At 38.8% G+C, this 16694-nt stretch overlaps 1 protein-coding gene across 1 annotated transcript in view; it reads left to right on the forward strand.

Annotated features, from left to right (window-relative positions):
* The first annotated feature begins 4235 nt into the window (after window positions 1-4235).
* Window positions 4236-16694, forward strand: part of LOC145326530 (protein unc-80 homolog) — a 151422-nt gene continuing 138963 nt past the window's right edge. The window contains exons 1-2 of the mRNA XM_080169901.1: window positions 4236-4829; window positions 4980-5137. Coding sequence (XP_080026027.1) covers window positions 4236-4829; window positions 4980-5137 — 752 coding nt within the window. The remainder of the gene's footprint in view (window positions 4830-4979; window positions 5138-16694) is intronic.

The raw sequence follows: 16694 nt of genomic DNA on the forward strand, positions 1-16694 counted from the left end.
TTCTCTATAATTATACGTGTCCACGTCTGTTCACACTGCCGTAGTCATTTGAACTTGGGTATCTGCCATTTAACCGAGGCGGATACCACAACTTGGTGACAGCTGTGTGAGATTACGGCAAAACACAAGTGTAGAGCAGACGCGCAGCTGAGGCTAAGGTACTCCCAGCAGTGAAACTGGCAAAACTGACACAAGCAACCTGAAGTACCCACCCTGGATAGCAAGGTCTAACTCTGTATCTGGCAGTTGTGGAAGCGAAATTCGACGGAAAACCGCGAAGAGCGACGAAGTCTAACGAAAGATTGTGCGCTCAAGGGCTGAAACAGGCCTGCGGACTGGCTGAAACAGGCCAAATAATTGCAGACGGCTGAAAAAGGCCCATTACTTACTGTGAAAGAGAGCGGGATTCGAACCCACGGCGCTGCAGGACGGGACATTCCCTGCCGCCACCTCCTGGATTCGGACCCACGGCGCTGCAGGACGGGACATTCCCTGCCGCCGACTGGCTGAAACAAGCAAAATAGCCGCGAGCTGTGAGCGAAAATACGAGTGTAGTGTACCAAGTAGAAGAAAAACTACGCTAACCCCAAGTATTCTGAGAGGCTACAGCGCAGCCACCCACTGAGAAAAACAGATATTGTATCAGATTTTATGGATTGCCTCCCTGGTGTGAAGGCTAACCAATAGATTTATGGGCAGGGATTGGTAAACAATTGCCGGGAATTTTGATAAGCCAAAAATAGAACCCAGGTGCGAGCTAACAATGCATTGTTAAAAACTTGGACCCCAACCCTGCAGCACGGCAAATACACCGCCCCCTACCCCAACAGAAGGGGAGGGTCCCCCCATAAATTGAAGTAAATACATCTGATAAGCCAAGGATTAAGGGAGAAGCCCACCTACCTTATAACCCAGTCACCTAAAGCCCGCGGCACCCCCTCCCCACCTGGGGGAAGGGCGTCCTTACCCCGCACTGGGATAAGTCCATCTACCGTGCAGAGACAGAGACCGGGAAAGCGGAGCGCATTTCACGGGTTGCGCAGAGAAGCTCGGAACGCAACGAAATCTGACGGACAAAGGAGATAAAGCGGACCAATGAGAGAGCAGATTGAGGGATAGATGCGCGTTTCACCTGTGTGCGCGCTCTGACGGCGCATAGGCGCGTTGTGAGAAAAGGTATTTCACACACACACACACACGAGGGAGGGGAGCTACTCTATAGCATACAAAGGATATATTTCGAGAAATTGCAAAGCTCCTCCCCCTATCTACAGTGTGATAAGGAAAACTAAATCAGTTCCTTAGACCAGCTCAGACCCTCAACATCTTCCTAGCTCTGCCAGCCCTACTTCAAAGCTGAGTGGCTAGTGAGAAAATATATGTATATATAAATACATAAGTGTTAACAACTCAATACTAAGTTGTGAAGCAACCAAGTGATAAATAGTGTTGTTTTTTTTTGTGTCATGGTTGCAAGTAAGTGAATATTAACCTCACCATACGACAATGGATACTGATATGGAACCTTAATGAAAGTACACCCACCCTGTGGAAATAGCCTGCCTTGATGCCCCACACTAAGCATTGGTGGTGTGTACCTTGACCATAGACCCTCATAGTTGTAAACTATATACAGAGGAAGCGTGCATTTTTGTTGGAGCAAGAAGGAAAGCCAGCTAGCTCTGAGGATATTCCTATACACATATATATGGGAGTGTAGCCATATATAGATAGCCTACATATACATATATCTACTAGCGGATACGCTCCTAGAGACATCTATGGACACCTAACATGTTCCCTTTCATCTCTAAGCTAGGATCCGCTGGTTACCACAGAAGTTAAGAGCTATACTGGAAAGGAGAACAACTTAGGCTCAACAGTTAACAAGCCGTTGGCACCAACAGACCAACACCCTGCTACTTATCATGGGGATACTCCTGCCACCGCAAATCTTGAGCCAGGAGGACAGAGTCTACGGCTACGTGGACTACCACCCTAATTACACAGCTATAGTATCTGTAATAGGGGTGAGCCGGCTCGAGCTGCTTTGCGGCGCGGTTCCTATACCTTGCTCCTACATCTACAAGATGAGAAATTGTCAGCCCCTAGCCCGACGTGTGGCAATAGAAGACATCCCTGATTGGGCATTGACTGTGTGCCTAGGCCTACTGCTTGCACTGTGGTGGACAGAAGCCTTCATTTGGGTCATAACCACCAACGTCTGTACACCACCACTCTCTGCTTCTTCATACAAGGTGCTGCTTCTGTTCTTACTTGGGCCTACTGTGTTGAGTACAGTGAACATAAAACACATGCAAAGTCACAGACCCCTGGTCCCTGAGATGCCCTTGTCTGGAAGGATGACTGAATGTCCGTTGTACAGCTCCTGTACAGTTGGTACTCAACGCACGAGAAACGGAGATATTGGACTGGGGATTGTTGAACCTGTATGTGTTCTCCCTGGAGTTTTGAACGATGCTGCTGAGCCCAATGAGAAGGTGACAAGTTTCAGAGACTTAGCGGCCAGCCCCAATATGGGCACTACCACCATGGGCACTAAACTGTGTCGCCCTGCGCCCGGAGAACTGAAACATGTACCTGACTCCACCAGAACTGAGACGCCAAAGAGGTCCAGCCCTAGGGCCAGTACCATCTGTGTCTGGGGTGGAAAGGTCCTCCCTGGCGCTGGCATCACCAACCTGGAGGATGGGGAGCTGTCCCAGGGGAATAGGCCCTTCACCCAGATGCCTGACGTGTACCTGGGGGTGGGGGAGCCGCCACCCAAGCCTCCCTGGGAGCCCCCAGGCATGGAATGACTGGGGACCGGCCTAAGGATGGAGAATGGTGACCTGCTGCAGTGGAAGGCCTTACACAGCAAGGAGGGAGCAGAGTTGACCAGCAGCAGTGAGGCTGTTCCCCCACACTCCAAGACCAGATGCCTCTACTCAGTTGGACCACGGCACATGACCCAGCCAAGTCCCCCCATGCTGCTGAAGCTGGAGTCCCACCAGGATGCAGAGCTCCAGCTAGGGAAGTCAATAAGAAGGCCACCCCCTGCCAAAACCAGAATCACCGCAGGGGCTCCCCACCAGCAGCTGACAGAGCCTGGTAGGGACGCAATACCAGCTGGCAACTCTGGCCTAACTCAGGTAGCTACCAACAGCCCGCTGGCAGTTCAGAACCCAGTTCAGGCTACCATCAGTATGGCATCCTCTGGGCCTTGCCGGGTCAACTGTGGGTATCTGTCCACACACTGGCCACAGATACCCCCCAGAGATCATAGCCCACCTTCCAACTGGCACCACCAACGGCCTTTGCTACCAACCATCTGGAGTAACTGGAGGCAGGATCCCTCATGTGGAGAAGCACCTGCAGAAGCTAAGGCCGAGGCTGGCCTCGCCACCCAGGAGAGGAGAGCAGCTGTTGTATGGAAAGGACCTGTGTGTATGGGGAGAAGGCTGAATGCAACCAAGGAGCCACCACAAGCAGCCCAGCACTGCCTGACCCCTAGTAGGGGAGACCCTGCTTGGCAGCTGGTGCCCCAACTGGAGGATGAGAGACCTGGCAGGTTGATACACCCTGTGGAAGCCGGACTGATGGGACCCAGCTGGACAAAGGAGCGCTGCTGCTTCAACGGCCACACAGCTGCCAAGTGTAGAACGGGTTGGGACCAGGCAATGAAGAAACACCAGGCAGCCCAACAACCTGCATCTAACCAGTCTGACACCCAGGTCTACCTGGAGGGAGATGCCCAGCCGTCACCCCAACCAGCTGCTGCCTCTGGGGCTGCGGCTACCCAGGAGTCTGTGCCTCAGGTTGGGACCATAGTGGCAAGGATCAACATTATTGGCAGGCCCCAAGAGCCTGCCAAGCTGACTGGGTTTGGTCTCAACCAAAAAGATTCCAAGCATGTGCAACCAGCGGATATCCAGGCGCTTGCTCCCATGCACCCCTTCGGCCCCAACCTGGTGGTGCCTATCTGGACGAGCCCCCCGACGCGAGAGGTGACATCCGTCACCACCAGCAGAGGAGGAGAGGTGACACCCGTCACCACCAAGCAGAGGAGAGAGGTGATACCCGTCACCGCCAGCAGAGAAGGAGTGGTGACACCCGTCACCACCAGGGAGAGAAGAGAGGTGACAACCGTCACCGAGCGAGAGCTGCCGAGGACAGGGGCAACAACCGTCGCCACCACATAGATACCTGATCTGCCGGACAAGCTGACCTTCCAGATGAGAGGGGTGACAACCGTCACCGCCGGGGAGCCGACCTGCCAGATGGAAAGAGTGACAACCGTCACTGCCAGCCAGCCGGCCAACAGATGGAGGTTTGGGGAGGGTCAGCTGCCTGCAGTGTTCGAGGATGAGCCAGCTGCCTATCCAGAGAGGCTACCTCAAGAGGATGTTCAGCAGTATAACCCACCAGCAGACCCCCAGGATACACTAAACCAGGGTAATTGTATTGAATTGGTGTACCAGGAAGTTTGTGCTGGGTCAAACCTGCCTGCGCCTCCTGCATCTGCCCCAGGAACCAGGATATCAGCCATTACCAGCCAACCTGAAGAAGCCTTGGCCGCTGCCTGGGGAGGAACCAAACTAGATGCATCAAGTGCCGAGCCTTACCATAGAAGTAGAGGATCATCAACGACTACTCCTACCCAAGATGGAGACGATGGGCCTGGACACCTCCAGGCTAGGGGAGGAACTCCGGGGCCTTGTGCCCCGGGTCCACCAGCAGCAGTGGCCGTGGATTGGCCCGTCCCCCAGCCAATTAGAGCAGAGCCAGCCCTGCAGACCCGAGCCAGCCTCCGACACAGGGGATGGACTGTTACCTTCCCCTACCCTGCAGGTCTGACTGCCATGCACCCCCCTGCCAATGTCCAGGATGAGCCTGAGGGAGGCAAAGTTCCTACAGTATGGCAACCACCACCTGCCCGCGTTGACAGAGACCCTGGAAGCAGAATGCACCTGTACCAGCCAACAGAAAAGTCCGCTGCAGCCCCAGCATTGTCAGCCGAGAACCTGACCAACCCCGAGGGCGAAGAAGCTGTGCCTGCATCCAGTAACCAGCCTGCCAGCGGCAAGGTGACCAACAAGATGGAGACCACCAGCCCAGTAGAGAAACCTGAAGAGATGTATACCATGCGGCTGTTGGTCCAAGCCCCCTCATGTGCTGTGCCACCCCTGGAGGTTGCCAGGGTGGCCTCAGAACTACACATCCAACGGCCAGAACATCCAGCAGAACCAGCTGCTCCAGCAGATATAGCAGATCCCGTTCGACCTGGGGAAGGCTGGAGCCTACCACCTGTCAGCAGCTGGTGTCCTGGCGGACCCATCCCACAAGGAAAAAACTGAAGGCCTCAACCACTGTCGGAAGTCTGGCGGTGCAGACAACCCTCCCAGCCTTCCGAGGGGAGAGTTGTGGTATTCGGCAACCCTGGGCCATGCGGAAACCAAGATATTATAGTGATGCTACGCACCCAGCTAATCCTGTTATTCTACAATTGTAAAGCCACCTGCAAATATGCAAGATAATGGTATTGATTTCATCTCTCAGTTGTCCTGCAAGTGGAGGGAGGGGTGTGACCCCTCCCTCTCCCTTCTTAAGCACCGGAACCTTCCCCTTCAACCACCAAGTTATCAGCACCACCTCAGCCCTGAGGATAAGGGTTCTAAGCCTTCTTTCACCCGATAGATTCACCACCCACACAGACTGTTGTTGTCACAGTAATCATCAAACCTTCCCTTTTAGTACCCAGACCTACCACTCAACCCCTCTATTCTTATCTACCTATTGTGCTGTTCCATGGGCTATCCTGCCTCCCCCGGACAGGGATAGCCATCTACCTAACCATTGCAACTATCTATGTTTTACTTGTATGATTTACCTTTAACTATCTCTATTCCTAATCCATATGTATTTATATTATGTTGTACATCTTTAGTAACCTTTAGACCCTGAATAAAGTAACATCTGAATAAACTCTGTTTGTTATTTAGTGATAGCTAGAGAAGCCCAGCTTCTCTATAATTATACGTGTCCACGTCTGTTCACACTGCCGTAGTCATTTGAACTTGGGTATCTGCCATTTAACCGAGGCGGATACCACAATACAACCAACACTTTGATTTCCTGGCCTTATTTTGATTGTTCATAAATAAAAGTTCTAGAAGGGCATGTTAATAAGTTACCCTAGTTCTTAGGTGATAACATTCTGCTTATCAACATTGAGTTTTATATTAAAGTCTTTTGGTTTTAAAAAGGTTCCATTAGAATTTATCTCATAATTGATTGCAGCTAACTAAATCAAAGCCCTAGCCAGTGCAATGAGATTAATTGTTGAAAACACTGACCACTACAGGTGTTAACCTTAAAACCCCAATAAACCTAACCTATCTAATAGGTATTTTAGGGAATGACTCCAACTCCGTGTGGAGATAAAATTTCAATTTTAGATAAAATCTTTAAGATTTACAATTATTTTTGTATTTGTTTTATTCTTGTTAATAATTTTAGGTGGGTTCTATAAACAAAACTGTTACGGTATCGACAGCTGCAAATACGGTATCAACAACAAAAATCTGACGCTAGACGTTCAGAAGTCATCTCACTGTATACGCAAACGCTGTAACATATCACCGTTATGACGTCATATCAAATTGCTGTAGATTTCACAGAAGGGTCTGTGATAAGAGTAGCATCTCACAGTATAAGCTATCAAAAGCTGTCAAAATTCCTGCTTTTGCAGACTAAAAAATTGTAAACAAACCAAAAAATCATGCATTGAATGCATGATTTATTATGAAAAAACGGGGCATTGAAAGCATGATTTATTATGAAAAAAAACGGGGCATTTTTACTATGCAGGGGATAAAAAATTTTAATTCGAAAATAATTTAATAAATAATATGTATAAAAAAAATTTTTTTAAATAAAAGTTTTGATAATAAATATTTTTTTTATCAATTTTTGTAGAAAAAAATATTTCATTGAAAAAAAACAATTAATCTATAATTAAATGAAAATTTTTTTAAGGGGTGATTTTAGGGTGGCTTTCCTTTCCCCCTCTCCCTTTTCATTTATTGTACTTACAAAAAAATAAGCTGAAATGACTTAATATGAATACGACATTTGGTTAATATTCCGTTTTTATGAGTTCTTGTTGTTGATTTGCGGTTGTTGACAGCTGCAGAACTGCAGCTCTATCACGGTACCATGTTACCGTATTATCTATCACAGTAATGTTTGTAGAACGCACCGACACAAAAAAATGGCCGCCCTAGGTACCGCAATGTGAGATACCGTGATAGAACAGCAATGTGATAGAACCGTGATCACAGTTGCAACTTTACAGCCCACCTTTTATCTATTTATCTGTGTGTTATTCTATATTTTTCTATGGAAACCTTACTTTAGGTTTGTTTATCCTTACATAGTTTGTACTTGTTACATTGTTTCCGGATAGAGCATGCAATACCAAGGCTCGGCATCTTGTTACATTGTTTCCAGATAGAGCATGCAATATCAAGGCTCAGTAACTTGTTACATTGTTTCCAGATAGAGCATGCAATACCAAGGCTCGGCAACTTTTTACATTGTTTCCAGATAGAGCATGTAATACCAAGGCTCGGCAACTTGTTACATTGTTTCCAGATAGAGCATGCAATACCAAGGCTCGGCAACTTGTTACACTGTTTCTAGATAGAGCATGTAATATAAAGGCTTGGCAACTAGTTACATTGTTTCCAGATAGAGCATGCAATACCAAGGCTCGGCAACTAGTTACATTGTTTCCAGACAGAGCATGCAATATCAAGGCTCAGCAACTTGTTACATTGTTTCAAGATAGAGCATGCAATATCAAGGCTCAGCAACTTGTTACATTGTTTCAAGATAGAGCATGCAATATCAAGGCTCAGCAACTTGTTACATTGTTTCCAGATAAAGCATGTAATACCAAGGCTCAGCAACTAGTTACATTGTTTCCAGATAGAGCATGTAATATAAAGGCTCGGCAACTTGTTACATTGTTTCCAGATAGAGCATGTAATATAAAGGCTAGGCAACTAGTTACATTGTTTCCAGATAGAGCATGCAATATCAAGGCTCAGCAACTTGTTACATTGTTTCCAGATAGAGCATGTAATATAAAGGCTCGGCAACAACTAATTTTTTATATGGCGACCGGAGACTGATACAATTTGCAGTCTTAATAATTATAAATAATATAGAGAGAAAAACGTCTTTTTTATACAAATATCCGTTATTCTTCATCTTTTTAAGACTTAAAAAGTTAATAAAGTATATACATAGTTTATAATGAATTTTTAATTCAAGTATAATATGAAACAAATTGAACCCGTATCAACAAAATTCTACCTAATACCATTTAACTACACGACACAAACTTTTAACAAAATTGATAAAACTTTTATTCATCCGAATAAAACTTTTAAATCTACAAAATTTTCGGTGTTGAAAATTTTGATCCAATTTAATAATTTAATTCTCAGTAGAACAGCTAATGTTCAAGTCACCAGTGTTTGTCTGTCTATCCGTATGTAACGCTCAAATCTGTCCAGCGTATTCCAACAAAGAAATTGATTTGAAAAAATTACTGAAAACTATACGTTATTTTCAGCTGAAGTTGGGGGGCAACGCATAGTAGAATTGTCGACCTTTACATCAGCCCCCCTGATATAATTTTAGATTTATTTTGCTTGTTGGTTATACCTTTTATTTCAAGGGAATGTGACTTTTTTCTTTGGAACCCATTTCTTGTTTGGGGGGTTTATAAATGGGGAGTAGCCGCCTGTCAATGGGAGTTTAGACTGTGAATCCACTCTAAGTTTGTCAGAGTGGTGAATACATACCCCTTCTTTTTCAAATACACCAATTTTCTTTAACAATCTTTCAATCCTTCCTTATAATCTTAGGTTTGTCTAAGTTATAGGATGCCTGTGTGTATCTCTCAAACTGAAGAACCGATATGGTTCTCCTTTACAATGAAGCTTTTTATAGGTCCGGGAAATCAATTCAATTAATTCCTAACTCTGCTTATATATAGATTAAATTAAATAAATATTATGCATGTCAACAATCAGCGTTTCATTTATATATTTATTAGCATAGGTACTCTATTATTTGTGAATGTCTGTCTGTCCGTCATTCTGTCACTCTTTCAGTAAATAAAAATAAAAGTAAATTACACTGTCAACTCTACACGTTCAGGGAGAACATTTAAACAGAATAAAACTCCACGCTGCCAGATCTAATGATTGTAGAACAAGAATTTCTTTTTTTACTGTATAACTATTTATTGTTTTTTTACATAGTGGTGGTGCTGCGCTACAATTGAATATAATTGTAATTGTTATTTATATATTATAAATGGATTTATTATTACTTGGATCTTACATTAGATTTTCATGTTCTATAAAAAAGTGAACTCTGTAGAAGGGTAAAATAAGGATCTCACCCCCCCCCCCCTTTATCCCATCATATTTCCTCCTACTGGATAAACGACCCAACCAATAAATGAGAGGGAAATTGCAAACAAAATTGACGACAATTTTTTCCCTGTCATAATATCCACGTATATTGTACATCCATTATATTATCAGCATATTATGTATGTTATTAATATGTATTTATTTATAACTTATTCATTAGTGAACACCAGGAGGGAGGGAGAGAGTAATGATAATTAAATCAATATACATATGATAAGAGCTATTTATCACATCGTACTATAGACATCTTTCTGGGATATTAAAATGAAAAAGTATAAGATAAAAAGATCTTGTTAGCGCCGAGTGGCCGAATGCCTGGGCTAACCAAACTGGTATCAAAACCGGTAGTTTGATTTAAAACTTGTTTAGCTTATTTTTAAGGATATGCTTTACTATTAATTGTAGAATTTTCTTAGTAATATGTCAGTCCACAATCCGCCTTTAATTTTATTTGTCTCCTACCCCCATAATTGTACCTAATCGTTCTTGTAACATGTTGATGTATGATTATCCGTGGTCTGCATGCAGAAAACTGGTGATTAATGTTAATATCTGGTGTGAGTGCCAAATCTTGTCATAATAATGATTTATATACCATACACAGAATATTGATATCTCTAAGTAGTTAATATTTATATGAGCTAAGCAAAATCTTGCTAAATATAGCTTATCTGTCCTTCACATAGCAAAATCTTGCAAAATATAGCTTTTCTGTCTTTCACTTAGCAAAATCTTGCAAAATATAGCTTTTCTTGCTAAATCTTGTCATAATAATGATTTAAATACCATACAGAGAATATTGATATCTCTACAGTCAAATTTTGTATAAGCAACACAAAATGATAAAATTTTAAAACTTGCAAAAGACTTCACCGTTTTTTTCTGAAAGCCTGACTGCGTGTTGTTTGGTATGTGCTGGGATCAAACTAAATCACGCCACGTCATAATAGAGATGTTAAAATAGTAACAACTGCAGTATGAACATCCTTGCTAATAAGCATCTTCTAATTGAAATGTGTAAAACAACTTTGTACCGAATAAGTAGTTCAGGATATTGTTAGTTAGATGCTGCTTCGATTCATATAAAGACAATTTTCCTTGTTTAAAATATATTTAGATCATTTAAAAAGGTTATTTATTTAGAATCTCTGAGTTTGAGGTGCAGTTCTAATTTTATATTTGGCTTTTATTAAACATAAGAAGTATAGTAAAACATCTTAAGCAGAAAGTCAAACAAGGACAATAATGTCCATAAGTAGCGCACCATTATGAAATATTTTTATGGAAAGAGGACAATTCAGATTGTAGGGGGGAGGGGGGAAGAAAAGGAGAGGCTATGAGAAAGAAGGATAAAATAAACATCTTGGTTAAAATTATTGTTAAGATTGTTTCTAAAGCTAAGGATCCCGAAAATTCCTAATCAAAATTGTTTGTACCTTACGTCTTGTGGTGTTTTAAGCTATTTTTCTTAACAACCCGCCCTCCTCTAGAGAAAAATATAAAAACATTAAAAAAATGAGATATGAAAACTGACAGACAGGGCATTTTAATGAAGTAGTTTCACTTGTAAAAATTGTTTATAATCTGAATATTAATATAGATAAAAGTTATTTATAAAGTAGCTTCGCAACAGAAAATTGTTTATAATCTGAATATTAATATAGATAAAAGTTATTTATAAAGTAGCTTCGCAACTAAAAATTGTTTATAATCTGAATATTAATATAGATAAAAGTTATTTATAAAGTAGCTACACAACAGAAAATTGCTTATAATCTGAATATTAATATAGATAAAAGTTATTTATAAAGTAGCTTCGCAACTAAAAATTGTTTATAATCTGAATATTAATATAGATAAAAGTTATTTATAAAGTAGCTTCACAACAGAAAATTGCTTATAATCTGAATATTAATATAGATAAAAGTTATTTATAAAGTAGCTTCACAACAGAAAATTGCTTATAATCTGAATATTAATATAGATAAAAGTTATTTATAAAGTAGCTTCACAACAGAAAATTGCTTATAATCTGAATATTAATATAGATAAAAGTTATTTATAAAGTAGCTTCACAACAGAAAATTGCTTATAATCTGAATATTAATATAGATAAAAGTTATTTATAAAGTAGCTTCACAACAGAAAATTGCTTATAATCTGAATATTAATATAGATAAAAGTTATCTATAAAGTAGCTTCACAACAGAAAATTGCTTATAATCTGAATATTAATATAGATAAAAGTTATTTATAAAGTAGCTTCACAACAGAAAATTGCTTATAATCTGAATATTAATATAGATAAAAGTAATTTATAAAGTAGCTTCACAACAGAAAATTGCTTATAATCTGAATATTAATATAGATAAAAGTTGTTTATAAAGTAGCTTCACAACTAAAACTTATTTATAATCTGAATATTGATATAGATAAAAGTTATTTATAAAGTAGCTACACAACAGAAAATTGCTTATAATCTGAATATTAATATAGATAAAAGTTATTTATAAAGTAGCTACACAACAGAAAATTGCTTATAATCTGAATATTAATATAGATAAAAGTTATTTATAAAGTAGCTACACAACAGAAAATTGCTTATAATCTGAATATTAATATAGATAAAAGTTATTTATAAAGTAGCTTCGCAACTAAAAATTGTTTATAATCTGAATATTAATATAGATAAAAGTTATTTATAAAGTAGCTTCGCAACTAAAAATTGTTTATAATCTGAATATTAATATAGATAAAAGTTATTTATAAAGTAGCTACACAACAGAAAATTGCTTATAATCTGAATATTAATATAGATAAAAGTTATTTATAAAGTAGCTTCGCAACTAAAAATTGTTTATAATCTGAATATTAATATAGATAAAAGTTATTTATAAAGTAGCTTCACAACAGAAAATTGCTTATAATCTGAATATTAATATAGATAAAAGTTATTTATAAAGTAGCTTCACAACAGAAAATTGCTTATAATCTGAATATTAATATAGATAAAAGTAATTTATAAAGTAGCTTCACAACAGAAAATTGCTTATAATCTGAATATTAATATAGATAAAAGTTGTTTATAAAGTAGCTTCACAACTAAAACTTATTTATAATCTGAATATTGATATAGATAAAAGTTATTTATAAAGTAGCTACACAACAGAAAATTGCTTATAATCTGAATATTAATATAGATAAAAGTTATTTATAAAGTAGCTACACAACAGAAAATTGCTTATAATCTGATGTCTCAACCATGACACTTTGGTTGAGCTTGACTTCCGAATTAGCGGGAAGTTCACGAGATCAGTTGGCGAACATACAAACCCCCAATACCAGGAACCATCAAGTTTCAACAGCAGGTTTGAATATAGATTTATTGATGAAATTATTTCAAAGACCTGAAATTACAAGATCAATTAATAAACAGAATAAAATATTATTCGTTATCTTAAAACTTTGAGCACTAAAAAAATCTTTTTCTTTTCTTATGGTTAAAGAATCTTTGGAAACTTTGGCTTTAAAGGAAAATTATTTGGTTTAATAAATCATTGTTAAATGCAACAATAAGGCACATAAAAATTACTAAAACATATATTAATCATAATTAAGTTTCATGCTTAGCTGGCTAAAGCCTTTTTAAAACTACATATAATCGTCCTATACACCATACTTCTTAATCAAATTAACAAATTCTACCTGAAGCTCTTATGGTTTCAAATCCCTGATATACTAGGGTCGTTCACACACTATGAGACCAATGATAGGCCCAATTTTGTTCTCCGAAATCTTCACACACACATGTCTCATTCAAAAGTGAAACGTGGGCGCATATAAACAATCCATGCTGCGTCACTTTATGAAGGAAAAGTCAAAAAAGACGACATTTGCGCTTAATTCTAGGATTAATGATAAGGAATTAATTTTGCACTTGATAAACACAAAGCTTCCTCGAAAAGAGGTTAAGACATCTGAATATTAATATAGATAAAAGTTATTTATAAAGTAGCTACACAACAGAAAATTGCTTATAATCTGAATATTAATATAGATAAAAGTTATTTATTATATAGCTTCACAACTAAAAATTGTTTATAATCTGAATATTAATAAAGATAAAAGATATCCATAAATGAGCAAACTAGGAAGAAAAAACTAGTTGAAAGTTAGTCAAACTTTCAAATTTCAGAGTTTTTCAATCTTTTAACAAACTTTAAAATCTTATAATCAAAAGATTTTTCATCTAAGCTTTAATACAAAAATATTAACAGTATACAAAAATGAAGTTAAAATTAATAGATTAAAATAACAATATTATTGCCAAATATGATATTGTAAACAATATAGGGGGAAGGGGTTAAATAAATGAAAGTCCCCACCCCGTTGAGACTTTCAGATGGGTCTCTGAATATCAGCCAATAGCGTTGTAAATATTAACACAGCCAAGTCGCTACAAAAGAGCAAAAAGCAATTTGCTAACAAACGAAAAAGGTCCCAAACTCGAAGACGAAGAAAGTCTCTTTTAAAAAAATCAGCTTTTGGCGTCATACAACTCAGGGATTATCCATCTCTTTTTAAGGGATTTTCTTTCCCACTCCTCCTCTCCTAATCCCTCATTTTTATGACGTAAGAATTTTTTTGGAGGGTCTTTCTTCGTCTTCTCCAAACACTGGTTAAAGGTACCTAGTTGTCTGGTTTATACATCTCTACATTTATTTTATTGTCAACAGAACCGATAGTTAAGATATGAATAAACAAAATATGTTTGAATTGGGTCAAATAGATTGAAAATAACCCTCTCTACCAAGAGAGAATGTTTACAGAGCAGAGCAAATTATACAAAAATTTACACAAACATGTATAGCACACGGAAAACTGACATTTATTACAGATAAAAGATAAAAAGTACGAGTCTTGAGAAAACCATGTAATGCTAAAAGATATTAAAAAGATAAGTAAACGGCAATTTTTTTGTCCAAAAAGAGGCACAAATCATGACAATATAATCAAAAAACGCAGTGAATGTCTTACTTGTATTATTTCTATTTATACCAATTATAAATTTATATTTTTACTTGGATGTTCAACCAGATTTGCATGTACTCTATGAAAGTGATACTCACAGCTGGCTAGAATAACGATTCCTCTCATCCATCCCATTTACCCCATCCACTTTACTCCTACTGGATGAACTAACTGACCAATAGATGAGATCCACAAATTAACGACAAATTTTCCCCTGTCAATATACATCAATGTTTATTTCAAATAGATTGGATTTGATACGGCCATCCTTATTTTAATTTAGAACACTGTTCTAATTCCTAGATTATATCATAAGGGTGGCATCTTTTTTATCAAATTCTAGAAATGAAAGAATGTCAATTTAAGTTCTGACACTGTACAAAAGTTATGGTTCGAATTTGTCTTTTCTTCTGATTTTAGAGCTTCGCTTTTATGGTAGTTGTTATCCTTGTTTTTTTTTCAGAACACTGTTCCATATCTTAGAGAGACACAAATCTCGAGTCCACATAAGTTGTATTTGATGGGAGCTCATAGGACATATTACAATTATACAAATATAGAGTCAATACCAGACTTCTCTCTCTCTCTCTCTCTCTCTCTCTCTCTCTCTCTCTCTCTCTCTCTCTCTCTCTCTCTCTCTATCTATCTATCTATCTCTCTATCTTTCTCTCTCTATATATATAATAAATGTAACCTCAGAAATAGAAAATAACACCATTTTAAGAGTTGTTTCAATAATTGGGAGGGGAAATATGTTTTGCGAGGGAGAAAAGGTTGCAAGAAAGTTTAAATTCGCCCCCCCCCTCTCTCTTGATTCTCTCTAAACCCGTAAAAGGATCGTATTTTCTCGTAGTTAGTGAGCCGGGTTTCTATGAAAGAAGCGAGAAACTTGTATAAAAGCCATGGCCTCTTCGTTCATTACTGACACACACACCCACACAAACATGTTTCACAAAACTAGATGACTAGAAATAAATGAATAAATAGATAAATAAAAGTAATTTATCTAAAAGAACACTGTAGAATGACAGATAAAAATTATTGGAAATTAGAAGTAAAACGAAATAAAATAAAATTTAGCTGAATATAATTAATTATAGGTGTATGATTTACCCAAAGGCGCCTATTTTTGGTCTTGAAAAAAGAAAATTTAACATTCCCTCACATTTTTTTATTAGTTAAAGGAAAAGAAAAACCTGTAGGCGCCAGTGTTTATATTTATCTTTATCCCTGTATATGACACACATGAGATAAACAGAGAGAGAATATATGAAAGTGTAAAGAGAGAGAGAGAGAGAGAGAGAGAGAGAGAGAGAGAGAGAGAGAGAGAGAGAGAGAGAGAGAGAGAGAGATACTTTTTCTAGTTTCTACAGTTATAAATATTTCAATACAAAATAGGTAAAAATTTTATTGTGATTCTTTAAATAATGTGTGCCAAGGAACCGGCTAAATGTGCGGGCAGGTTGCATGGTCGAGACTTATAAACGGATGATGGCTCTGAATGCTCTCTGCGTGTCCTGGGACGATCTGCCACTTGCTCTCCCTCCCTCTCTCTCTCTCCCTTACTCTCGCTCTCTCCATCTCTCGGTCGTTTACGAGGTAACAAGCAACAAGTTTACGTTCAGTTCAACAAGTTCACACCATTTCATGCTCTCTCTCTCTCTCTCTCTCTCTCTATCTCTCTCTCTCTCTCTTTATCTCTCTCTCACTCTCTCTCTCTCTCTCTCTCTCTCTTTATCTCTCTCTCTGTCTCTCTCTTTCCCCCTCTCTCCCTTCCTCTCTCTCTCTTTCTCTCTCTAAATCTCTGAAGCTCTCCTAGAATATTTCTCTGTGTTTCTGTTTTGACTTCTCTGTTTATAGTGATAATATTAATGAATACCATATTTGACAAATAAATTACATAATCACAAATATGCACAATTAATTGGTAAACTTAAGCAAAAATAACTTTTTTCTTGAAAATTATTTTTTCTTACAACAAACCTTTCCCTTATGCATCAACCAAATCAACGATTAGAAAGGCTGTACCAGAGATCTTGGATTACATAAATTTTTCAAAAAATAAAAGAAAATGAAAGCACATAGTTTCTCTTTCAATTAAATAACTATTATACAAATTTTTTATTCCGGAATCAAATGCTTTAGTGA

The sequence above is a fragment of the Acartia tonsa genome, chromosome 8, assembly GCF_053477335.1.
Source record: "Acartia tonsa isolate MP-2025a chromosome 8, ASM5347733v1, whole genome shotgun sequence".
Lineage (NCBI taxonomy): Eukaryota > Metazoa > Arthropoda > Copepoda > Calanoida > Acartiidae > Acartia > Acartia tonsa.